Below are 27,500 nucleotides of genomic sequence, written 5' to 3'. Positions count from 1 at the left end.
CCTATTTCGTTCCCAGATCTAAATAATGTCGGTTATACTGACTCCTGCCAAGAAGTGAGTTATGAATCATCGGCTGACGAAATTTCAGCAAAACAACAAGAAGCCGACGCTAAATGTTGCAAAATGTTTTGTTGCGTAAGGCGAGGAACACAATTAGTAACAGTGTGCCGCGGTTCACTTGACGCAGGGAGTGAATAGTTTGGTTTGCTCGTGTGTGCGTGTGGTTTGAGGGCCTGTCGGTATTTTGCCAGCTTTATGTTTGTTCTATTTTGATGTCCTAAATTATTGCACCTATTTAAACGAAAAACTTGGCGTGTTTTGCCGAAAAATAACATATGTTGCGTGTTCATTATTAATCAAGACATCGGCACAATTCGACGCGAAATGAACCAAAACATACACTCGAACCCACGCTTGTCGTTTCACTGACTCAAGCCATGCTTTTTGTCTACATTTTCACTGTTTGTGCACACAAAAAACAAAACAACAACAAAAAAACAAACAAACAAAAAAACCGGGAAGAGGAACTGAAATGGCGACATGTTAGTTTATATAGTGACCGAATCATCGAAACTCGGTGAGTAAAAGAACCTGACGTTCGAAGTCAAAAAGCAACAGAATATGGGCTGCAGCATCTAGGCAAGGGTAATATCGTTTCATCTATAAGCTTAATGATCTATGCACAAAAATTGATTGTAAAATAGGACGGTCCCAGAATTTAGGACGATAAAACAGAACTAATTATAATGACATCAGTATCAATTTCGCACAAGCAAAATTTGCATTCTCAATTAGTTGCCTTTCTTTGTACTGTAACACATCAGTTAACACTGTAGATTTCTTCTCTCACTAAGCTTAATTCAAAGTTTTGTTTGGCTGACTGTATTATTCACACTGAAAAAAAAAAAAAAAAAATCATGGGCCTGGGTTGGGAAAGAATGGATGGTTGAAATGATTAGTTGATGGTTGTATTCTTGATCTTGTCTTGTATTACCAATTAAATTTCAAAGTGGTCTGGATGAATGATGAATAATAGATAATTTTTAAGAATAGGCCTGTATGTTTCTTTTTTTATGCTTAGATTACTAATTTTCATTGTGATTGTCATTTTGCAACAGCAAAAATCTTATGGTCTTCTGAAGATTTTTTTCTTTCAGATATATGAGTTTTAAATGTGTGTGCATTTTCTCTTTCTGTGTTCCTCTCCATCTCTCTTGCTGTCTCTCAGTCTCTCTGTCTCATATTTTCAATCTCTCCCCTTCTTTATACACCATGCATACCAATGAAGTGTGGAAACATGCAATATCATATGTCATGACATGTTTGCAGTGTGGCAACAGCACGCAATAGGTCATGATATATTTGCAGTGTGGCTGCATGTGGCTAACATGTAATACATGATTGTTATTTCTGTGTGACTGTAACGTGTGTGTATGTGTGTGGGTGGGTGGGTGTGGATTTGTGTGTGTGTGTGTATGTGTGTGTGTGTGTATGCATGTTTGTGTGGTTGGGTGTGCATGTTTGTGTGTGTGTGTGTGTTTGTGTGTACCAGTCCCAGCAAAGGGCACTTGCAATGCCAGACCAGGAACAGAATCATCACGGTTTAAGTTGGATGCAAGCTGCAACCTGGAACCTGGAGCTAACTCCTCCCGGGGAAGATTCAGTTGTACATGGGAACAACACGGCCTGGTCAGTAACCATGCATCTTCTTATCAGCATGTAATCCATTTCTTATCATAATATTGTTATGATATATATCTATACTTCATCCAGGTTGTTGTCACAGTTGTGAGTTTCAAACCAATTCCAAGTACTTCAAAGAATTTTAAAGGGTATTTCAGTCACTGGGTGTAATTGAAACATGGTGGATTTGTAACAATTCCAGGTCATATTTGAAACATGGGGTGTATTTGAAACAATGTTAGGATGTATTTGAAACAATTTTAGGATGTATTTGAAATACTGTGTACATATTTGAAACAATTCTCTGATTTATTTGAATACAATTCTCTTGTGTATTTGAAACAATGTAGGGAGCATTTGAAACAATCTTTGGGTCTATTTGAAATAATGTTTGGAAGCATTTTTGAATAATCTTGGGTGTAATTGAAACAGGGTGTATTTGAAATAATTTTAGGGTCCACCAAAAACAAAAGCCGATAATTCTGACAAGGACTAATACAATACTTACTATTGTTTCTGCCAGTTTTATCTCTTATTTTTAAAGATGCCAGCTTGTGTGAGAAGATCATGTGGGGAAGTTTGCACACAGCATTGCTTGCAGATTTGCTTACTTACTGAATTTGGCCTTGTGGCTGGTTGGTTGGGATAAAAGCAACATGATGTGGCACATGACACATGACAGTGCAACAAGGAAGCAGGATATATACATCGACATGTCCTGACCTCATTTGACAGCTTTCATTTAGGATTTAGAAGTGGTCTTTTTGTTTGTTTGTTTGTTTCAACAAATTGTTTATCACACGAGTGGTTGTAGGAACATATGAACATGTTTACCCACTCCACACTTAAAACACAGTAAAGATACTTAGTTTGAGCAATAGAACTGAAGTAGTATAACTTATGGGTTTTTGTTGTTGTTGTTTGGATTGCTTTGCTAGTTTGTAACATACATCATGTGCAGTTAAGTGTACAACCTTTTTTTTTTTTCTTTTTTTTTTGTGGTCATCTTGTTGTTTAAGTAGCCATGCTTCATTTTCTGGGCTGGAGTACGTTTGATTGTGTTAATTTCCATCACACGCCAGGCATTGATAAGAGGATCTTTAGTGGGCCTGTTTAGTCCCCAGCATGTGCCTTTACTTATGAAGGGAATGAAGGCACTAAAAGACCTGGCTAAAAGATTATGTTGCTGAGCGACTGACTGACAGGGGAGGGAGGTCAGAAATATCTCCACCGGTTGGTAACTTGCCGCAGGGTGGTGAGGATTTGAACCCTGAACCTCATAGCCCAAGAAGGTGGGGGGCGAGGGGGGGTCAAGCCTGTCGCAGCCATTGTGTGCATCCGTCCGTGTTCGTTGTCAGTTGCGGTTTCATTTCATCGTTCAGTTTTAGACCAGATCATCATCATGTGCCGATGACAAGCACTTGAAGCAGGATATATCAACTTTTCTGATAATGGCTCATGTATTCTTGTTTTTGTGATAATGTTGCTGTTTGCTTCAAAAAAAAATTAAAAAATTTTTTTTTAGTATTATCATTGGCTTGGGGTGCAGGGGTGGGGTGGGGGTGGGGGGGGCAGTGAGGAGGGGAGTTACATGTCGTGTGTGAAAAATCGTACCCAACTTTGCAGCTGATGTAAAGAGAACGAAACATGTACATCTGTATGAAATACAGTGTGAAAATTCTTGCGTGACTTTCTGGTTGACGTGAAAAGAATGAAGTATGTACTTCTGTGTATTATATTGTGAAAGTTCTTCCCAGTCTTTCCTCCAACTGATGGAAGGAGAACACAGCACACACACACACACACACACACACACACACACACACACACACACACACACACACACACACACAGATAGATATGATGAATAAGCAGAATAAACTAAATATCAATAACACACCTTGTGACTGGTCCTAGCTCTTGATTTTTTGAAAAAAAATTCATAATGGGGCTCATGATCTACAAAAAACAGACAGTCACACTGTATATTATCAGCCTGTTATTTTTCTTTGATGTACAAAAAATAAACATTGTTGGCTTTGAGGTAAGCGAGAGAATCTGAGTGCACTGGGTTTAATCCCACACTTACCACTATTTTCTCCCCTGCCACTCTTGATCACCAATTCCCAATGGGAAAACATCAAAATAAAGCACTAACACTTTATATTTCTTTATAATACTTGGAAATTTAATAGAAAAAGAATCATAGAATCTGAATAATTTGAAAAACTCAGATTTGATATTTTCACCCCTTGTCACTTTCACAGCGTGTTACGTGAAATTTACTCCAGCGACTTATCCATGATTTTCGCGTGCGGCGTCACATGTTACTGCCTTATGTTTAGGAAAGATGACTTGCGCATTCTGTCTTCATGTTTCATTTTAGATGAAAGCTACCCAGACAGATAACATGCATATCGTGTTATAATTATTGAAAGTAAAATGGGAAAACAACACTGTTGCGTGCGTAAACAGAACACGCTGTAGACCATGATGAATCAAGAGTTGATCAGCTGTTCTCTGTATGTAAGTGACTCTGTAAAGTTTCCTTGTTTAACTCATACTCATAGACATTTGGTTGAGACGATTAACTGAAGTCTTGTGTATAACATGCACTAAACGCATGTAAAAGAACCCATGGCAGCAAGAGAGTTGTCCTTGGTAAGAATTTCTTGGTATAATCTGCTCCAGCAATATAATACACCTGTGTCTGTATGTGTGCGTGTGTGTGTACATGACTAGCTTGACTGAATAACACAGGAGACAAATGATGAGCACCCAGAGGCAGCTGCTGTTCCCAGGTGGGCAGATTATTGTGCAAATGACACTGTGTTGGTAAAGCGCATAGAGTTTGGTTCCTGACTATGGATAGGTGATAGATGAAGTATATATAATAAATACCGGTCAAAAAATAAAACACAAAAAAAAACTTTGTGTTTCTAGTGTATGCTCTAGTTGTGATTCAGCCGCAAAATACAAACATGAACATGTCATTTGCTTTTTTTTTTTTTTTTTTTTTTTTGTAGCTGTGGCCCAGGCTGTCAAGTTCAGTCAATGGGCGTGGCACTGCAGTTCTCGCTCTCGCCCTTTCTCCTAAGTTTGACTGGAAAATCAAACTGAGCGTCTAGTCTTTCGGATGAGACGATAAACCGAGGTCCCGTGTGCAGCACGCACTTGGCGCACTGAAAAAGAACCCATGGCAACGAGAGTGTTGTCCTCTGGCGAAATTATATAAAATGAAATCCACTTTCATAGGTACACAAATATGTAAGCATGCACTCAAGGCCTGACTAAGCGCGTTGGGTTATGCTGCTGGTCAGGCATCTGCTCAACAGATGTGGTGTAGCGTGTATGGATTTGTCCGAACGCAGTGACGCCTCCTTGAGAAAGTGAAACTGAAACTGAAACTGAAACTGCAGCTCTAAGGGTTTAGGTTCTTTTGTTGTGTGCTTTACACCGCATACACAGAAAAAGCAGCGCAGTTGAACTGGATTGTTGCATGCTTCCTTAATCTGCGGTTTGTGATTTGTAGGTTTGGCTAACTGCTGACAGTGAGCGGTTTTTATCTCCATGAAAACACAGTGCGTGCGCACGCACCCACACGCATGCATACGCACACGCGCGCGCGCCCACACACACAGTTTTAATACTTTAACCCCTTTTGGAGTTAAGAGGATACAATGATAATGCTTGCATATAATCAAGCATACATGAATGCACACACAAACAACACACACATGCACGCACACACGCACGCGCGCGCACACACACACACACACACACACACACAGATTTAATACTTTAACCTCTTTTTGAGTGTAGAGGATACAATGATAATGCTTGAGTTGGATATAATCACTAAATCAGGCACGCATGAATGCACACACATACACACATGCACGCGTGCACACACACACACACACACACACACACTCATTGATTATTAAAAAAAGAAAAGAAAAAAAGATTGGCAGTAAAGCTAGCCTATTACATATTAGTCTATTGCTTCATTTATTGCTTGAGTAAATTGTTTTGTGCATGCTTGTGTTGGTTGTGTATTTGTGTTATATGGGGAAACAAGTCTGTAAAATGTGGTATGGGCAAAGAAATCATGCATGAGCATGTGTGTTTGCATTTCCTTTTATGAGTGTGAAATGCTGGTATGAAATTTGTTCATATTTGTATGGGTTTTTTTTCTTTTAGATTTATTTTGTTTCCTTTTTTTTTCTTCTTTTTTTGTTTGGTTGGCTTGATGTAAGAAAGCAGTTGCTGCTTATTTGATGTTCCATCATGAAATAACATTTTGACTTTCAGCGTGCACACACACACACACACAAGCACGCACACACACACGCACACACGCACGCACCCACACATGCACGCACGCACGCACACACACATGCACACACGCACGCGCGCACACACGCATGCACGCACACACACACACGCACACACACACACACGCACACACACACGCACACACACACATGCACACACACACGCACACACACACACATGCACACACACACGCACGCACACACACACACAGACACTATCTGGCTGTGGTCCCATTTTAAGAACCTGTGGCTCAAACTTTGATGTTGTTGCTTCCCTTCAGTCATACCACCAATTGTTGTAGTTTTTTGACTCACTTGTGTAAAAAAAAAGTGAGTCTATGTTTTAACCCGGTGTTCGGTTGTCTGTGTGTGTGTGTGTGTGTGTCCGTGTGTCTGTGTGTCCGTGGTAAACTTTAACATTGACATTTTCTCTGCAAATACTTTGTCAGTTGACACCAAATTTGGTATAAAAATAGGAAAAATTCAGTTCTTTTCAGTCATCTTGTTTAAAACAATATTGCACCTCTGGGATGGGCACAAAAAAATAAAAAAGAAGCCTAATAATATGCAAACTGCATTTACTGTTATATTTATATTTTTTTATTCTCTAAACTTGGCACTTTGACCTCTTATTCTGACACAACAACAAGACGAGTCATTATTTTCATTTTTTGTTCAAACAGGAACTTCTTTTGCTAAGCATGGAATTTTTTTTTATTTTGCAAATGTTTTGGTGCAGTTAGTAAAAAAGGGAAATTACTCTGTAATTAATGCTAGGGGACTTAATTTATCACAAGTGAGTCTTGAAGGCCTTGCCTCTCTTGTTTTTCTTTCTTTCTTTCTTTTCTGCTCTACTGGCTTGTGATAAAATGCTGAACAATCTTGTTAGCTTCTGATTTGCCACTCTTTTTCATTAATTAAAGCAGGGTAATTTTATACCAAACACCGCATCTTCAACTCCAATGTGAAGTCAGTTCTGCTCTACGGATGCAAGACATGGCGGACAACACAGACGATGCAGCAGAAGATTCAGACATTCTTCAACACCTGTCTGAGGCCCATCTACAAGATCCGATGGCAGGAGAAGATCCGAAACAAAGATCTGTGGGATCGAGCGGGACAGGAACCAATGACCAAGCAGATACTGCAGAGGAAGTGAGGCTGGATCGGATACACCCTCAGGAAGCCAGCGTCCAGCATCACACGCCAAGCCCTGACCTGGAACCCGCAGGGAAAGAGGAAGAGAGGCCGGCCTCGCAACAGCTGGAGGCGAGACACCGAGGCAGAGCTGAAGCAGCATGGGGACCAACTGGACTGGAACGGCCAGAACAGCCCAGAACAGAGTGCGATGGTGAGGGGTCGTCGATGGCCTTTGCTCCACCAGGAGCGATGGGCAAAATGAATGAATGAAATGATGAATTTTATGCAGCCTGGTCAGAGACCTGCAGCTTTATCTGCTTGCTGTTTCACTCTGGTTGCAGGGGTCTTGGAAGAAAACTGTGAATCTAACGAAAGACAATTACCGGACAGGATGTATTCTGACTCATCAACCTTTGCCCACCACCAGTGGTCTGTACAACTACACCGTCACTCTCCTCCCTGGGCGCTTGGCAGTTGATGCTGGCACTGTGCGCATCAGTAAGTGGGCAGATGGTGAAACTAGGTTTGGTACTGACAAAGTGATTGACTGAGTGAGGTGTTTGTAAGTGACGGGTGAGGTGTTGGATGGTATAATTGAGTGAGGTGTGGGGTATAATTGAGTAAGGCGTTGGATGGTATAATTGAGTGAGGTGTTGGATGGTACAATTCAGTGAGGTGTTGGATGGTATAATGGAATGAGGTGTTGGATGGTATAATTGAGTGAGGTGTTGTAAGTGACGGGTGAGGTGTTGGATGGTATAATTGAGTGAGGTGTTGGATGGTATAATTGAGTGAGGTGTTGGATGGTATAATTGAGTGAGGTGTTGGATGGTATAATGGAATGAGGTGTTGGATGGTATAATTGAGTGAGGTGTTGTAAGTGACAGGTGAGGTGTTAGATGGTATAATTGAGTGAGGTGTTGGATGGTACAATTCAGTGAGGTGTTGAATGGTATAATGGAATGAGGTGTTGGATGGTATAATTGAGTGAGGTGTTGTAAATGACAGGTGAGGTGTTAGGTGATATAATTGAGTGAGGTGTTGGATGGAACAATTCAGTGAGGTGTTGGATGGTATAATTGAGTGAGGTGTTGTAAGTGACAGGTGAGGTGTTGGATGGTATAATTCAGTGAGGTGTTGGATGGTATAATGGAATGAGGTGTTGGATGGTATAATTTAGTGAGGTGTTGTAAGTGACGGGTGATGAACACATGCATGTACATACACAGACGCACACACACTCTCTCTGTCTCTCTCTCCCTAACACACACACACACACACACACACACACTGTCTGCTTATTCATGCATGCACATGCATACGCACATTGAAACAGGCAGGCACACACTCGCATCATCAGATTTGTGCATGCATGAAAGCGCGCATGCTTTGACCCAGGAGACTGGAACAATCTCCACCCTTAACACACCAGGCCTATACAACCGAGATTTAACCCCACGACCAAATACACACACACACACACACACACACACACACCCACACCCACACCCACACCCACAACACAGATAGGATCCACGCAAACAACAGTTTGCAGTCTAACACTCACAGACACCAAGACTCATCCCTCTAACCGACAGGTTGGAGAGACTTGGATTTTTGATGACGGCATTGGAAAAGTGGAAAATGTGTAGCCTTTGTCGTAAAGCCTCTTGTAAAGCCTGAAGCCCTGTAATAAAGCCCCATAGTAATGTTAAGCCAAAGCCTTGTAAGTCAAGCTTTGATGTAAATACAATAGAGCCTGATAGTATAGTCCAATAGTAATATTTAGCCAAAGCCTTCAAGTAAAGCGTTAGAGTAAAGCCCAATAGTAAAGCCTTGTGGTAATGTCTTACATAGTAAACCCTTGTAAAAATTCAGCCTTATAGTGAAGCTTTATGGTAAAACCTTATATATACAGTAAAAGTCTGATACTAAAGATTCACAGTGAAGCTTTATACAGTAAAGCCTTTTGTAAAATCAAACTTGTGTAGTAACCTATAGGCTGAGTCTAATACAGTAAAGCCAGAAAGCGAAATTTCACAGGAAAGCTTTATAAGTTTATGAAGTCAAATTCAATAATGAAATTAAGCTCTCAGTGAACTAGTAAAGCTTTACACTCAAGTAGTAATGCCACACAGTAAAGGCTTATATAGTAAATTCTTAAAGAAAAGAAAGCCTTAAGAGCTAGAGAGTAAAATACTGTATTAACTCTTTCCATACGAACGGCGAAAGAGACGACGTTAACAGCGTTTCACCCCAATTACCATCATCAAAATATTGCAAGCGGAAGGCTCTTATATTGAAGACGTGAATGCTGACAAAGAATACCACAATTCTGACGACGGAAGCTAAAGGTTGGGTCATTCAGACACCCACTGGACATCCGAGGGGTCTGTGTAGAGGAGAAGAGAGGACTGGCCGTACTGAGTGAGTTAAAGCCTTATAGTAAAAGTACAGTAAATTCTTGTTGTAAAGCCTCATAACGTCTGAAGCATTGCGGTAGTCTTGTATAGTAAAGCCTAACAGCAAAGCTTTGTAATAGAGGCTTGTGATTATAGCAAAGCCTTGTAGTAAACCCATAAATTGTAAAGCCCTACAGTAAAACCTTTACTAATAGCAAAGCCGTACAGTAAACATTTGTACAGTAAAGCCGTACAATAAACCCTTACGTATTGCAAAGCCCCACAGGAGGTCTTTGTATGTCGTGAAGCCCAACAGTAAACACATATAGTAAAGCCCAACATGCTGTAAAGCCAAACAGTAAACCCATATATAGTAAACCCCTACAGTAAACCCTTATAAAGTCCTACAGTAAAACCCTTTTTTTTTTTTATAAAAAGGCTCTGGCAGTACTACAGTTAGACACAAAACCCAAGTGCTAGCAGCACAGAGGAGAGAGAATACAGACTCCCCCCACCCACCCACGCAAGCAGTCTCTGCCCTCGGAAAATTCACAGCTTAGAACAAAACAAAACAAAACAAAAACAAAAAAAAACAAAACAAGAGAGGCACGGCCTTCAAGACTCACTTGTGATAAATTAAGTCCCCTAGCATTAATTACAGAGTAATTTCCCTTTTTTACACTCGTGCACCAAAACGTTTGCAAAATAAATAAAAATTCCATGCTTAGCAAAAGAAGTTCCTGTTTGAACAAAAAAATGATAATAATGACTCAATAAGAGGTCAAAGTGCCAAGTTTAGAGAATACAAAAAATATAAATATAACAGTAAATGCAGTTTGCATATAATTAGGCTTCTTTTTTTTAATTTTTTTGTGCCCATCCCAGAGGTGCAATATTGTTTTGAACAAGATGACTGGAAAGAACTGAATTTTTCCCATTTTTATGCCAAATTTGGTGTCAACTGACAAAGTAGTTGCAGAGAAAATGTCAATGTTAAAGTTTACCACGGACACACAGACACACACACACACACACACACACACAGACAACCGAACACCGGGTTAAAACATAGACTCACTTTGTTTACACAAGTGAGTCAAAAAAAAAAAAGGTTTGTGTCCTCCTGGCAAACTAACATTGATGGTTTCCCTGTGAACTGCCTGCACTGGCACTGCGACAGATGGACATGGGTGTGGCTGTGTATGGAGCACTCTGAATGAGTGGTGTAGGAGTAATGGCTGATGCAGATGGTGGGGCAAAGAAAAACAAGAGAGGCAAGGCCTTCAAGACTCACTTGTGATAAATTAAGTCCCCTAGCATTAATTACAGAGTAATTTCCCTTTTTTTTACCGTCTGCACCAAAACGTTTGCAAAGTAAATAAAATTCCATGCTTAGCAAAAGAAGTTCCTGTTTGAACAAAAAATAATAATAATGACTCCTCTTGTTGTTGTGTCAGAATAAGAGGTCAAAGTGCCAAGTTTAGAGAATACAAAAAATATAAATATAACAGTAAATGCAGTTTGCATATAATTAGGCTTCTTTTTTTATTTTTTTTGTGTGCCCATCCCAGAGGTGCAATATTGTTTTAAACAAGATGACTGGAAAGAACTGAATTTTTCCTATTTTTATGCCAAATTTGGTGTCAACTGACAAAGTATTTGCAGAGAAAATGTCAGTGTTAAAGTTTACCATGGACACACAGACACACGGACACACACACACACACACACACAGACAACCGAACACCGGGTTAAAACATAGACTCACTTTGTTTACACAAGTGAGTCAAAAAAAAAAAAAGGTTTGTGTCCTCCTGGCAAACTAACATTGATGGTTTCCCTGTGAACTGCCTGCACTGGCACTGCGACAGATGGACATGGGTGTGGCTGTGTATGGGGCACTCTGAATGAGTGGTGTAGGAGTAATGGCTGATGCAGATAGTTATTCGCATGTGTGGGGTGGGGGGGGGGGGGGGGTGAGGCGGGTGTGTGTGCTGGGGGTGTGCTGATTATCTGGTTGTGGTTTTCCGCAATTCATCTATATTCTTATCTGTCTATTATAATCAATGTGCAGTATAGTAGGCTATGTTTATAACTATATTCAAATAATGTTTCTTAATTCTTTCTGTTTTTACATTAAGAATACTAGTTATTACCTGCAGTGTGTGGATATATGTATGAAACGATGTATGTGATATTTTTTACATTTGTATCTTCATAATATTTGTAGGGGCTGTTGTTGGCTTTTACAGTTATGGTCCCCATGTTGTTTACTTGTCTATGTTGTGATAATGCACCTGACCAAATTTCTCCAGTTGGAGATAATAAAGTTATTCTTATCTTATGTTATCTTAGTGGGGCAAAGAAAAAAAGTAAAAAAAAAAAAAAAAAAAAAGTCCAGGCCACAGACATTCCATTCAGTACGGTACACGCGTTTACACCATATGTGTCTTATTTGTCCAAAGAAACCACGACCAATTAAAGGGTGGTCGTACGCATTACTGAACATCATATTAATGAAAGGCAAGACTGCCATGCCGTATGAATGTGCTCCCAGTGAATACGATGTTCAGTGATGTGTGCGAACATTCCATCGCTAGTTGTGGTTTCTTAGGTCAAATATTACAGACCGTCAGGTAAAAATGTGCGTGTCCATCCTGAATGGGTTCAAAAGGTAACAGCGCTAGCCAGTGCAGCAGTTCTCGTTGCTTGCCCATCACATATGAAGAAATACTTGAACTAGCTTTACTAGTTTTCATCATGACACACATTCGGATGAGACGATAAACCAAGGTCCCATGTGCAGCATGCACTTAGCGCACGTAAAAGAACCCACGGCAACAAAAAGGTTGTTCCAGCAAAATTCAGTAGAAAAATCCACTTCGATAGGAAAAACAAATAAAACTGCACGCAGGAAAAAATACAAAAAAAAAAAAAGGGTGGCGCTGTAGTATAGCGACGCGCTCTCCCTGGGGAGAGCAGCCCGAATTTCACACAGAGAAATGTGTTGTGATAAAAAGTAATACAGATACAGATACAGATCTCCAGCTATGAACCACACGCTTTATAATATGTTGCCAGAAAAGCCAGCAGTCCCTGCCGTCTCAGGCTGCGGAGGGGAGGGATACATTCCAGAGAATACAACGATCTCTTGCATGTGCACCACGGACACCATTGGTGAGCCCTTTGGACGTCTTCGGTGGATGAAGTTTGGACACCGAAACCATGCCATCATCAAAGATGGTGGCTATGGTAACAGCAGTCTGGCCTTGTCACTGACCTTACATCGCAATGATCATCAGCACACCAGGTACCGGTGTGACGTGGAGTGGACAGAGGACATGAATGGATCTGCTGTCGAATTCAAAGTTGGGTGTAAGTGACAGGATTTAGTAGGGGTTTAAGTGACAAGTTTGTTTAATTTTGAATTATCTGAGATGTTGTCAGATTCGGTATTGGGTGTAAGTTACAAGTTTGTTTATTTATTTTTTTTAATTATCCGGATGTTATCTGAACTCAGTGTTCAGTACAAGACTGTTTACTTTGAAAAGTGTGACCCCCCCCTCCACACACACACACACACACACACACACACACATGCATTCTCACACACACACCACATGCACACACACACCACATATACACACACTCCACATATACACACACTCCACATATACACACACTGTCACACACACACCACACACACACACACACACTGACTCACACACACACACCACATACACTCTCCTACACACACACCACACACACACACCACACACACACACCACACACACACACACTGACACACACTCTCACACACACACACCACATACACACACACTCACACACACACTACACACACACACACTGACACACTCTCACACACACACACCACATACACACACACACCACATACACACACACTCACACACACACACACCACATACACACATTCTCACACACACCACATACACACACACACCACATACACACACACTCTCACACACACACACACCACATACACACACACTCTCACACACACACACATATCACATACACACACTCACACACAATCCACATACACACACACACACCACATACACACACACCACATACACACACTCTCACACACATACACACACCACATACACACACTCACACACACACACACCACATACACACACACTCTCTCTCACACACACACACACACCACACACACACACCACATACACACATACACCCACACTCACACACACACCACACACACACACACACACACACTCTCACACACACACCACACACACACACTCTCTCTCACACACACACACTCTCACACACACACACACACCACACACACACACACACACCACATACACACACACACACCACACACACACACACACACCCATCCTCTGCTGCCCCTCCTCAGCAGACTCAGCAGGCCCTCGTCAGTGGGAAGCAGAATGAGCAGTTTCCCTGCCCTCTCCTTCCTCTATTTATTTATTTATTTACTTATTTATGTACGCTTATCTATTATTTATTCACCTTTTTTTTTTTTCTCAAGGCCTGAGTAAGCGTGTTGGGTTACGCTGCTGGTCAGGCATCTGCTTGGCAGATGTGGTGTAGCGTATATGGATTTGTCCGAATGCAGTGACGCCTCCTTGAGCTACTGAAACTGAAACTGAATCTCCTTCCTCTGATCAGGCCGGTGGCAGAAAAAAAAAAAAAAAAAAAAAAACTACAGGAAGTGCCATGTCTGTGCGGCACACAGCAGCAAGAGTTAACGTGGGTGTGAAAAATGCAGCAGGTCCCCAAACTGGTGCTAAAAATGTGGAGTCGCACTTTTCTTTGTGACAGACTCTGCCAGCCTGACGAAACAGCAAAACATGTATCCAACTCTACCGTTCTGTGCAGAACTACACTGTTAGTGAATAACAATAGACACAACTTTTGGTGACTGCATCACTCCTTTTTTTTTCTTTCTTTCTTTCTTTTTTTTCTTTTTTTTCCAAGTGTTATCTCTTGACATTTTTTTTCCCCATTTGTATATAGTGTCACTTCTCGTTTCCTATTTTTTTGCTCTCCAAAGTGAAGAAAATACTTATCAGAAGCTATTTTGTGCATTTACAAGCATTTGTTCTATTAGCTTTATTCCCATGGACACGATCAAACAGTAAGAGGGTGTGGTGATTGGAGGTGAAAAATTAGCTCTTCTTCTTCTTCTCCTGCGTTCACTCGTATGCACACGAGTGGGCTTTTATGTGTATAACCGTTTTTACCCCGCCATGTAGGCAGCCATACTCCGTTTTAGGCTGGGTATGTTCTTGTTTCCATAACCCACCGAACGCTGACATGGATTACAGGATCTTTAACGTGTGTATTTGATCTTCTGCTTGCATATACACACGACGGGGGTTCAGGCACTAGCAGGTCTGCACATATGTTGACCTGGGAGATCGTAAAAATCTCCACCCTTTACCCACCAGGCGCCGTCACGGTGATTCGAACCCGGGACCCTCAGATTGACAGTCCAACGCTTTAACCATTCAGCTGTTGCGCCCGTCAGAAAAATTAGCATTATTTTGTACATAATGGCAACATATGTGCAGACCTGCTAGTGCCTGAACCCCCTTCGTGTTTTAGTACATGCTGCTAAAACTGCATGTACTAAAACACGAAGGGGGTTCAGGCACTAGCAGGTCTGCACATATGATGTCAAAATTGCTGCATGTGACACCTCCAAAATGTTATGTATGATCACCAACAAACTCTTTGGCAGATTCCACCCCTCTTCCCTTCCCACCAACATCCCACCCCCCCAACTTCCACAAGCACTTTCAGATTTCTTCACCAGTAGGATCCTGGCCCTCTGTCAGGCTCTCAACTCTCATTCTGTCGCCTCCTCTGTCTTTCCCGACCCACCTTTCTTTGGCACCCTCCCCCCCCCCCCCCAATCTCTTTCCAGCCTGTCTCTGTTGACACTGTCAAGAGAATTATCTGACAGTCAAGCATTAAAACATACGCTTCCCGCTTCCTTCCTCAGCCACTGCCTTGACACACTTCTTCCACAGATCACTACTGTTGTTAACAACTGTCTTCTGTCTGGCTCCTTTCCCATTGTGTTTAAGTCTGCTATCTTACGGCCACTGCTTGAAAAGCCCAGTCTCGATCCGGACTCACTAAAGAATTACAGACCTGTTTCTAATCTTCCCTTTTTCTCAAAAGTCGCTGAGAAAGTTGTCCTTACTCAACTTCTTGACCACCTCCAATAACTTGAATTACCCATTTCAGTCTGCTTACCGCGCCGGTCATAGCACTGAGACAGCCCTTCTCAAAATTGCGAACGATTTATTAACTTCTCTTGACAATAACGAAACATCAATTCTCTCCCTCCTTGATCTTTCAGCCGCCTTTGATACTGTTGATCATCGCATTCTCCTCGACCATCTTAATCGGCACTTTTGGAATCTGCGATCTTGCTCTCTCATGGTCCCACTCTTATCTGTCTGACCAGTCCAATGTTGTTTTTGTTTGTGGTCTTTCATCCTCCCCGTCCGACATACAGTTTGGTGTGCCACAAGGCTCTGTGCTAGGGCCCATTGTGTTTGTTCTCTGTACACAACTGATTTCCACCGTTGTCAATCATCATTCGTTGTCCCACCGTAGCTTTTCTGATGACAACCAGCTGTATCTGTTGGGACCTCTGTCTCTCCTTCCCTCTCTCACTGACTCTACACAGGCCTGCATCTCTGATCTGAAGACATGGGTGACTGAAAACAAGCTTAGATTAAATGAGGATAAAACTGAAATCATGATTATCATCCCCAAAAACTTTCTTTGTCTCTCTCCCTTCCTCAGTCTCCCTCAGTGGCACCGACATTCCTCTTTCTTCTTCTGTCCGCAATCTTGGTGTCATACTCGACCAGTCTCTTTCCTATCAGCAGCATGTTGCAAATATATGCAAACTATGTTACTTTGAAATTCGCAGAATTGCATCCATTCATCATCTCCTGACTGAAGATGCAACCAAAACTCTCCTCTGTGTCTTTGTGCTGTCCCACCTGGATTACTGTAATTCCCGGCTTGTCGGTTCACCCACCTACCTCATTGCTAGGCTTCAGAAAGTCCAGAACCATGCTGCTCGTCTTGTCTTTCCTTCATCTGAATTTGATCACGTCTCTCCTCTCCAACATGCTTTACACTGGCTCCCAGTACAAGAAGAGAGTTATTTATCTTTGTTTCAAGTCCATTGAGGCTTCTGGTCCACAGTATCTTTCTGACCTCATTCATCCTTACATACCTTCACGCAAACTCCGCTCTTGTTCTGACACCTACATGCTTAGGATCCCCCCCTGCTCGAACCGAAACGCATGGCCAACACAGTTTTTTCATACCAGTGCCCCCATTCTTTGGAATCAACTTCCTCAGCCTTTCCATCAGTCATCTTCGCTGCAATCTTTCAAGTCCAGTCTGAAGACCCACCTTTCCCCCTCCTGAATAATTCTCAACAGCTCATCCCTTTTCAGTATGAGCTATAGTGACTGTGAGTGAATGAGTGAGTTTTGACAGTTTCAGAATTTGTTGGTTGTATTTTTGATTCTGTACTATCTATAAATGTGTGCTGACTTGTGTGTGCATGCACATGTGATTGTGTGTGTTGTTGGTGTATGTGTGTGGGGGGTGGGGGGGGATGAATAATTTTTAATAATGTTTGATATCTTGTGTTCAATTTTCCTTTTAGATATTTACGTATGTGCTCTGTTTGTAAATGCCTAGGGCTTATTTTCAAGATTAGGCGTAAATGCTCATAATAATAATGATAGTGATAATAGCATGCATCATTGGGCTTTTACATGTACGACTGTTCTTACCCCTGCCAAGTAGGCAGTCATACTCTGTTTTCAGGTGGACTATTTCAGTTGACATCTTGCAGTTATATTAGGCAAAATGGATAATTTTACCCGCCTTGTTTGCCTGGTGTGTATACATTATGTTTGAATTGTTGACTCTTTCAGTTTACATCTTGCAGTTGTGCTATACAAACTGGATAGATTTACCCTACTTGTCCGGCTCAGTGACTGGTATAATTAGATCATGCTTGGATTGGTTGACTCTGGCAGTTACCATCAAAGAAGTAAGGTTAGTAGGGGAAGTTCTGATCCCAATAAGTTGACAGTGTAGGAAAACAGAAATCAGGAACTTGTGGAGAAGAAACAGAGTGAGGGTGACTTTACACCCACATCCTTGGATTTTTTTTTTTTTTTCTTCCCCATCATCTGCACCGTTTCAGTGGCATTACTCCCACGCCGCTCATTTGGATTCCCCCATACATGGCCACACCCAGGTTCGTCCGTCGCAGTTCCAGCGTCGACAGTCCACAGGGAACCATCGATGTTAGGTCGCCAGGAGGCCACACACCAGAGGAGACCCTGCACTGCTGCTGAGTCACTTCGGTGGTGTTCAGTGGTGCCTGTTCTAACGTACTTAGGACACCACCTACTAAGCCCCCTACTAACGACAATAATGGCTTAGTCGCGGAACCAGACTGTGTGAGCGTCCCTCCCAGAGTGGAGACCACATCCTTGGATTTAACCAGGAATAATTATTGAGTCTTTCGAATAACAGCGAGCAGCTTGTTTCAGATCCACCCACAGGAGTGTTCCTGGGGCTGAACGGACGTCAGAGTAATCGGACCGTGGACGAACACCGCCCTGTCGACTTCACCTGTCAAAACAGCAATGGACGCCCTGACCCCACCTTGAGTCTGGTGAAGACAGACAACAACACTGTGCTGGCCAACAAGACAACTCACCTCAGCCACAAGGTGGTGGGGAGATGTGAGGATAGTGGGCAGTACGTGTGCACAGCAGACAATGGGATGGGACCTCCATTCACTGGTTCTCCCCGGTCGCTGGCTGTTCAATGTGAGTATACAGGGGAAGTGATGTGTGATGTTAGTATGTGACGTTTTTGTATGATGTTTTTGTATGATGTCAGTATGCGTGTAGAGCAGACAGTGGGGTGGGGCCACTTGTCACTGGTTACTTCCCGGTCATTGGCTGTTTGACCTGAGTACACAGCGGAAGTGATGTTTTCATGTGTGATGTTAGTTCGTGACGTTTCTGTATGATGTCAGTATGTGTGTAGAGCAGACAGTGGGGTGGGGCCACTTGTCACTGGTTACTTCCCGGTCGGCTGGCTGTTTGATGTGAGTATACAGCGGAAGTGACATTTTTTTTTATATGTGATGTTAGTGTATGATGTTTTTGTATGATGTCGGAATGCGTGTAGAGCAGACAGTGGGATGGGACCTCCGTTCACTGCTTCTTCCTTGTTGCTGGCTGTGATGTTTTCATGTGTGATGTCAGTACGTGACGTTTTCGTATGATGTTGGTACGTCTGTAGAGTGGACAGTGAGACTGGGCGTCCAGTCAGTGGTTCAGCCCAGTCATTGGCTGTTTGACCTGAGTACACAGCGGAAGTGAGGTTTTCATGTGTGATGTTAGTTCATGATGTTTTTGTATGATGTCAGTATGCGTGTAGAGCAGACAGTGGGATGGGACCGCCGTTCACTGGTTCTTCCTTGTTGCTGGCTGTTATTAGTGTGAGTACACAGCGGAAGTGATGCTTTTATATGTATTGCTATACTGCACTGTGTTGCTTTGTTTTGTATGTGAGGATATTTTGTAGCATACTACGGCTCAGTCCTCAGCTTGTGTCAGAGACAGAAAAAATCTCACAGAAGGGCCAAAAGCAAAGTGAGAGCTGTAACATCAATGGTTTCTCTACCGTAGTGGGAATTCATTTACAGCGTTAAATCTTTTGTGAAGTACTAAAAGTAGTAAATGCACTGCAAACGCATGCCATCTTGGTTCCTAGTTTCATTTACGGCTTAGCCTTCGTAAGGTACTGTGAATCTCAAACTAGGAGGCAAGGTTGCACTGGCTCTTTGTGCTGCAGCCTTGGTGGCTAGTTGGCCTTTTGGAACCATACAAACGCTGACTTTCCCTTAGCCCTCTTGGCTGAGAGAGTGGGGATGTATCTTGGGCAAGACACTCTCTGAATAGTTGAGACAGCAGTTGCCTCCACTACTGTTCTGATGGTCATAGTCGGACATGACTGATTGTCATACACATACATACACATGTTGTGCTTTTTTTTTTTTTTTTTTTTTTCATCTGCACCGTTTCAGTGGCATTACTCCCACGCCGCTCATTTAGATTCCCCCATACACGGCCACACCCAGGTTCGTCCGTCACAGTCCACAGGGAACCATCGATGTTAGGTCGCCAGGAGACCACACACCAGAGGAGACCCTGCACTGCTGCTGAGTCACTTTGGTGGTGTTCAGTGGTGCCTGTTCTGTTTTAACATACTTAGGACACCACCTACTAAGCCCCCTACTAGCGGCAATAATGGCTTAGTCGCGGAGCCAGACTGAGTGAGCGTCCCTCCCAGAGACACATGCTGTGCTTTGTTGTGTGGTATTGTCCTGTGCTAAGCTGTGTCGATTCCAGTTCCAGCTACAGAAAAATATTTGTTTGATATGTTTATGTGATTACATTTGATAAAGTCAATCTTTTGCAGACTTTTCCCCACACTGAATTTTCTCCTGGCAACAGGGAGGAGAGGCGTTGAGATGGCTTCTGTGATACATGTTCTGTGAGATGAATTCATTGCAGGTTTTTTTGTGTTTTTTTTCATAAATATCTATACTGTACTGTACTGTTACAGAGGGACATCTTTTCACGATGCTTCTGTGATGTATACTATTTATAATAAATACTATTCAGACTTTTCTCCCACACATTATTTTCTCCCAACGACAGGAGGAAAAAAAAAAGGGCACTATGTTTATACGATATTGAAGTTGTATGAAATAAATCTGTTCTTCTTGTTCTGTGCTTGTGGGCTGCAACTTGTACAGTACCCGTCACTGCGCCACAACCTGGGTTCGAATCCAGGAGCCTCAGAGTAAAAGCGAAACGCTTTAACCATTCATTCAGTTGCTGCGCCTGCTAAAATTAAAAAAAAAAAAAAAAAAAAAATCTTCAAAATGTAATCTCATGGCTGAAACGCACCACACAGGTTACCCAAGAGGGCAGAAAGACGTGGGAGAATTGAACTTCAACGACCAGCCCGTGTCCCGCAGCTTTAACGTCACCGCCTACCCTGTGCCGGACGGTGTCACCTTCCACTACCTGGGGCCGAACGGCACGTCTGAAGAGACTGACGTCGATGTGGAGCACATCAAACTGGCGGGAGAGTGCCAGCAGAAGTCGAACCCCGTCTACCAGTCATCGTGCACGGTGACTGTGAACAACGCCACAAGCGATTCCGTGGCAGGTGTCTATAAAGTGTCAGTCACCAATAAACAAGGCAAAGGAGAGTTCCTTCTGCAGGTTTTGTACAGAGGTAAGCACATGGTGCGTCATGCTTGGAAAAAAAAAAGAGAAAAAAAAAGGACAAAAAATATTTGTGGTTGATTTGGTACCTATGTAAGGTGTTTACCATGATGAATCACATTTGTGGTTGATTTGGTACCTATGTAAGTGTTTACCATGATGAATCACATTTGTGGTTGATTTGGTACCTATGTAAGTGTTTACCATGATGAATCACATTTGTGGTTGATTTGGTACCTATGTAATGTGTTTACCATGATGAATAACATTTGTGGTTGATTTGGTACCTATGTAAGTGTTTACCATGATGAATCACATTTGTGGTTGATTTGGTACCTATGTAAGGTGTTTACCGTGATGAATCACATTTGTGGTTGATTTGGTACCTATGTAAGGTGTTTACCATGATGAATCACATTTGTGGTTGATTTGGTACCTATGTAAGTGTTTACCATGATGAATCACATTTGTGGTGGATTTGGTACCTATGTAAGTGTTTACCATGATGAATCACATTTGTGGTGGATTTGGTACCTATGTAAGTGTTTACCATGATGAATCACATTTGTGGTTGATTTGGTACCTATGTAAGTGTTTACCATGATGAATCACATTTGTGGTGGATTTGGTACCTATGTAATGTGTTTACCATGATGAATCACATTTGTGGTTGATTTGGTACCTATGTAAGGTGTTCACCATGATGAATCACATTTGTGGTGGATTTGGTACCTATGTAAGGTGTTTACCATGATGAATAACATTTAAAATACAAAAAAAATCTTTTCAATGTGAATGTGTTAATTTACCGTAAAGTTTGGTCTATAAGCCGCGACTTTTTACTCCAGCTTCAACCTCTGCGGCTTATACAATGATGCGGCTTATTTGCGGATTTTAACGATCCCGGGAGTGTCACGTTCTCGTCTATTCTTAGCTGCCCTTCAACTCACCAAAATCATGATTTCTGTCCATGAATGTTTGGATGAGCTTCAAGATAGTGTGCTAACTGTTCACGTTTTATAAATCAAATCCGCACACATTAAAGCCTTCAGATCAGCATTCAGTTCTACTCTGCTTAAGCGTACACCCTCATCATGCCGAAAACACGACGTTATGCCTATGATGCAGCCTTCAAATTGAAGGTGATCGACCTAGCAGACGACAGTGCAAGCGACGAACCAGCAGCGACCTCCACCTTCATGTTCATGAAGTGAAAGTGAGGCTGAAGTCAGTGACAAGATGGCGGAGGAAGCTGTGCTGGTTCTCTTCAACTCAGACATTGAAGACGAAGATTTTAGTGGATTTAGTGAGCAGGATGACGTTGAGTAAATGTGACTATCCCTAAATTATGGATCTTATTTTCGTTGTGTTTATTTATTATTTTTTTGTGGCACTAGCAGTATTTTCGCTTGCTTTTCTTTGTGTTGTTCCCGCTTGTGTTTATTTCATAACCTACAGTATCAACAGCTTTTCTGTAGTATCAGTATGTGTTCTGGTACTGGAAATAAGTGTGGCTTAAAAGTCGGTGCGGCTTATGTACGTATAAAGTTACATTTTTTTCCAAATTTAGTGGGTGCGGCTTATATACCAGTGTGCTCAATAGACCGAACTTTACTGTAATTCAGACAAAAACAACTGAGAAGAAGTGAGAAGCTGACTTCTGTGTCATTGACGGATATTTGTAATACAAAAGAAAAGAAAATAAAACAAGAGAGGCAAGGCCTTCCAGACTCACTTGTGATAAATTAAGTCCCCTAGCATTAATTACAGAGTAATTTCCCTTTTTTACACTCTGCACCAAAACGTTTGCAAAATAAATAAAATTTCCATGCTTGGCAAAAGAAGTTCCTGTTTGAACAAAAAATGATAATAATGACTCCTCTTGTTGTTATGTCAGAATAAGAGGTCAAAGTGCCAAGTTTAGAGAATACAAAAAATATAAATATAACAGTAAATGCAGTTTGCATATAATTAGGCTTTAAAAAAAAAAAAAATTTGTGTCCATCCCAGAGGTGCAATATTGTTTTAAACAAGATGACTGGAAAGAACTGAATTTTTCCTATTTTTATGCCAAATTTGGTGTCAACTGACAAAGTATTTGCAGAGAAAATGTCAATGTTAAAGTTTACCACGGACACACAGACACACGGACACACACACACACACACACACACACACACACACACACAGACAACCGAACACTGGGTTAAAACATAGACTCACTTTGTTTACACAAGTGAGTCAAAAAAGCCATTCAAGGAGTGAATGAACACATGTGCATGTGTATGCTTGACATGCACACATGTACTGAAATGCACGTTCTGACAGAAACTCGACATGTTTCACGTGTTCATATCCATTCACGCATACACCCATGGCGCTGCAAAGAACAAAACAAAAAGCCAATACTTCCTGCATTTGTCTGGGGGGGAGGAATTGTTGATAGGGGGGGCATGAGAAAGAAGTGGAACATGAGGAGGTCAGGGGGTGGGAAGTGGAAGCTGACTTCTCTGTGAAGCATCTGTGTTGATGATGATGGTGATGATGATGACAATGTGTGTGTGTATCTTTTGCTTATCCGTTTCATAGGTACCAAATCATTAAAACAACCGCTGTCTCTCTCTCTCTCCCTCTCTCTCCCACACACCCATCTCCACCCTCCCTCAACCCCTCCTTTTCCCTCACTTGTTTTTGTTTTGTTTTGGTTTTTTTGTTGTTTATTTTCGTTTTGCCTGTTTGAAAGTATGTACCTGTATAATGTATATGTTCATTAAAAAAAAAAAAAGAGAGAGAGAGAGAACCCCCAACCCCCCCAACCCCCTCTCCCCACCCCCCCTCCAAAAGAGACGATGATAATGATAGCGTGGTATAATAATAATAATAAACCTTGTGTACTTATTAATGGGTTTTTTTGTTTTTGTTTGTTTGTTTGTTTGTTTTTGCCCAGCGCCAGTGACGGACGCACCAGATCCGGGGACCAAAGAGGAATCCAACACTGGAGCCATCGTGGGTGGATTGGCTGCTGTCGTTGTCATCATCGCTGTCATCATTCTTGTCGTCGTCGTTGCCATGAAAAGGAGGAAAGGTATTGTTGTTTTTAGAGTCTCTTGATTTTTTTTTTTTTTTTTTTTTTCATCTTGATATCATTTCAATATATTACATTTTTGATATGTGTATTTTGAATATTATTTCAGTATTGTTTTGATATAGATTTTAATGTTGTTTTAATTTTGATATATTTTATTTTTTGTCGATTTAGAAAAAAAAACACAACCCGTATATACTACAGTCTTTTATTATGAGCTGTGTTGTCTGGACATTTTCGTGTAGTTCTTTGTTTCCTGCGGTTATTGCCATGGAATGAGGAAGAGAAGTCTGACAAAAGAATGAAAGTATTTGTTTGCTTTTGTTTTTTGGTTGTTTTTTTTTGGGGGGGGGGGGGGGGTTGCAGTGTCATCATTTGCACGGTTTTATTGGCTATTGATTACACCCCACAACTGCTCTTCCCAAGCCATCCCCCCTCCTCTCTCAGCCCCCCCCCCCCCACCCCCCCACTCCCACTACCTCCCCTACACACTATGTTTGAGAAAAACAATCGGGAGGCTTATCTCCTGTATGCGTGTCTTTGGCAGTAGTCTGACACTTGTCATCAGGGTTGTTCTGAAAGCAGTTGGTTTATAAAGGTTAGTGTGTTTTAGTGAGAAAACAGAATTTGCAAGGAGTGTTATATGGGAAGTGTTGGGGAAGAATTTCATTTTGTTTTAGAATGTCCCAGAAATATTGTGATTTGAAACAAATGGATACCACGCAAAATTATGTCTGTTCGGTTTATGCAGTTTATTTTGCGCTGGGAAGAAAACACAGTTTTCAGTAAATTCATAAAAGTTAGAAAGGGTGTGTAGCTTTAAGTTGCATCCAGAATGTACTTGCCAGTATGTTAAAGTTTGAACAGTTGCTTCTTCTTCTTCTTCTTCTGCGTTCACTCGTATGCACACGAGTGGGCTTTTACGTGTATGACCGTTTTTACCCCGCCATGTAGGCAGCCATACTCCGTTTTCGGGGGTGTGCATGCTGGATATGTTCTTGTTTCCATAACCCACCGAACGCTGACATGGATTACAGGATCTTTAACGTGCGTATTTGATCTTCTGCTTGCATATACACACGAAGGGGGTTCAGGCACTAGCAGGTCTGCACATATGTTGACCTGGGAGATCGTAAAAATCTCCACCCTTTACCCACCAGGCGCCGTCACCGTGATTCGAACCCGGGACCCTCAGATTGACAGTCCAACGCTTTAACCACTTGGCTATTGCGCCCGTCTTGAATAGTTGCAAATCATTATTAAACATGGTGTGTGTGTGTGTGTGTGTGTGTGTGTGTGTGTTGCTTGTTTTGGTAACATTGTTGGACTGAAGTTGTGATTGAATTTCTTTGACTCTAAAGACTTAAATCTGTGTAGTGACAGGACTGCAGAGATTTCTGCTTTAATTGTTCCTTGTAACCAAGATCTGATCTGAGATTAAACAATTTCGTCAAGAAATCATGGTTGTAAAATATTTGGGGCCATGCGCACACACATGTAGCAAACAAATGAAACATACACATGTCTTTGTTTACTGTTTCTCTTCTTTCAGACTGACAGAACAGTGGGGTCAGGTTGGTTTTTCTTCCCCACATATATAAACTGAGCAAGAAAACAATATGAATCAGAAGATGAGTATGTATAAAGTTCAGTATATGCTTTTGTTAGCTTTGGATAACGTGCTGGATGAAGATTACTAACCCTTTGAGCCCTGAGTTTCTGAGCAATTTTAACCGTTCTGCCTGAGCTCCTGAGCCAAAATTTGCAAATAATTGGTATTTAATATGTCACGGCAGATATAAAAAGAGTGCCCCTGACCACCGCTTTACCGGTGGTAGAGAAAAATGACATAATACCTAGCCACCGGTTGAGCGGTGCGTAAACACTTGTGTCGTGTTTTGCTATTGGTTGACTTATATTGAAATCGATCTTTTTTATCCAAAGCACATACACAAAACACAGTGAAAAGGCGCGGCCATGTTGGTACTACGTTCACTGACGTCAGAATATTACAGTTTTTCGGATTGGCTCTTCAATATAAGTCAACCAGTAGCAAAACACGACACAAATGTTTACGCACCGCTCAACTGGTGGCTAGGCATTTTGTCATTTTTCTCTACAACCGGTAAAGTGGTGGTCAGGGCTTAAAGGGCTAATGTTTTAATAAATCATTTATGTTTGTATCTTTTTTTTCTTCTTTTTTTTACAGATCCAGACAAAGAAAAGTTACACACTTCAGCAGGTGAGAATTAGAAGTGACAATCTGTCAGGGTATGCGTGAGAGAGAGAGAGAGTGTGTTTGTGTGTGTGTGGGGGGGGTGCGGGGGGGTTGCATAGGAGTGCATGTGTGCATGTGCATGCAGTGTGGGTGGTGAGGGAAAAGGAGGGGTTGAGGGAGGGTGGAGATGGGTGTGTGGGGGAGAGAGAGAGAGAGACAGCGGTTGTTTTAATGTCTTGTCTCTATTCATGTATTCATTCCTGCTTTTATGAAGATTGCTTCAACATTTCAGGATACCTGTTTTAGGAGGCTTTACATTTGACTGTGCATTAGCTGATGAGTGCGCTTGTTGGTGAAGGGCTATCACCACAATGATTTCTTCTTCTTCTTAGCGTTCACAGCTACACCGTCAGTCCAGTTTGGGCGATGAATGATGTTGTTTTTCCCACCTCTTCCTGGCTGCCGTATAGTTTGGTTGTGAGTGGAGTGTCGACAAGCCATATATCTTGTCTTGCCTATTTGTTCAGGGAGGGGATGTGGGGGATGGTTTTGGAGGATGTTCCCCATTGTCTGGACTTGCTGGAGTGTCGACAAGCCATATATCTTGTCTTGCCTATTTGTTCAGGGAGGGGAGGGGGGGGTGGGGATGGTTTTGGAGGATGTGCCCCATTTTCTGGTCTTCCTGGAGTGTCGACAAGCCATATATCTTGTCTTGCCTGTTTGTTCAGGGAGGGGGGGGTGGGGATGGTTTTGGAGGATGTGCCCCATTTTCTGGTCTTCCTGGAGTGTCGACAAGCCATATATCTTGTCTTGCCTATTTGTTCAGGGAGGGGAGTGGTGGGGGCTGGGGGGGGGGGATGGTTTTGGAGGATTTGCCCCATTGTCTGGCCTTCCTGGAGTGTCAACAAGACATATATTTGTATTTGTATTTCTTTTTATCACATCAGATTTCTCTGTGTGAAATTCGGGCTGCTCTCCCCAGGGAGAGCGCGTCGCTATGCTACAGTGCCACCCATTTTTTTTTGTTTTTTCCTGCGTGTAGTTTTATTTGTTTTCCCTATCGAAGTGGATTTTTCTACAGAATTTTGCCAGGAGCAACCCTTTTGTTGCCGTAGGTTCTTTTACGTGCGCTAAATGCATGCTGCACACGGGACCTCGGTTACTGGCCAGGCATCTGCCTATAGCAAGACAGTGGTGTCAGTGGCTGTACATGGATGTGTCCGAACACAG

At 42.0% G+C, this 27,500-nt stretch overlaps 1 protein-coding gene across 1 annotated transcript in view; it reads left to right on the top strand.

Annotated features, from left to right (window-relative positions):
* LOC143291615 (uncharacterized) overlaps positions 1-27,500 on the top strand; it is a 47,963-nt gene that overhangs the window by 16,209 nt on the left and 4,254 nt on the right. Inside the window, exons 3-9 of the mRNA XM_076601569.1 lie at positions 1,553-1,689; positions 7,502-7,658; positions 12,644-12,937; positions 18,205-18,486; positions 20,651-20,977; positions 23,915-24,052; positions 26,262-26,294. Coding sequence (XP_076457684.1) covers positions 1,553-1,689; positions 7,502-7,658; positions 12,644-12,937; positions 18,205-18,486; positions 20,651-20,977; positions 23,915-24,052; positions 26,262-26,294 — 1,368 coding nt within the window. The remainder of the gene's footprint in view (positions 1-1,552; positions 1,690-7,501; positions 7,659-12,643; positions 12,938-18,204; positions 18,487-20,650; positions 20,978-23,914; positions 24,053-26,261; positions 26,295-27,500) is intronic.

Source organism: Babylonia areolata, chromosome 17 (genome assembly GCF_041734735.1).
Source record: "Babylonia areolata isolate BAREFJ2019XMU chromosome 17, ASM4173473v1, whole genome shotgun sequence".
Taxonomy (NCBI): Eukaryota; Metazoa; Mollusca; class Gastropoda; order Neogastropoda; family Buccinidae; genus Babylonia; species Babylonia areolata.
The sequence above is the reverse complement of the archived record's forward strand: the minus strand, read 5'-3'. Positions and strand labels throughout refer to the sequence as shown.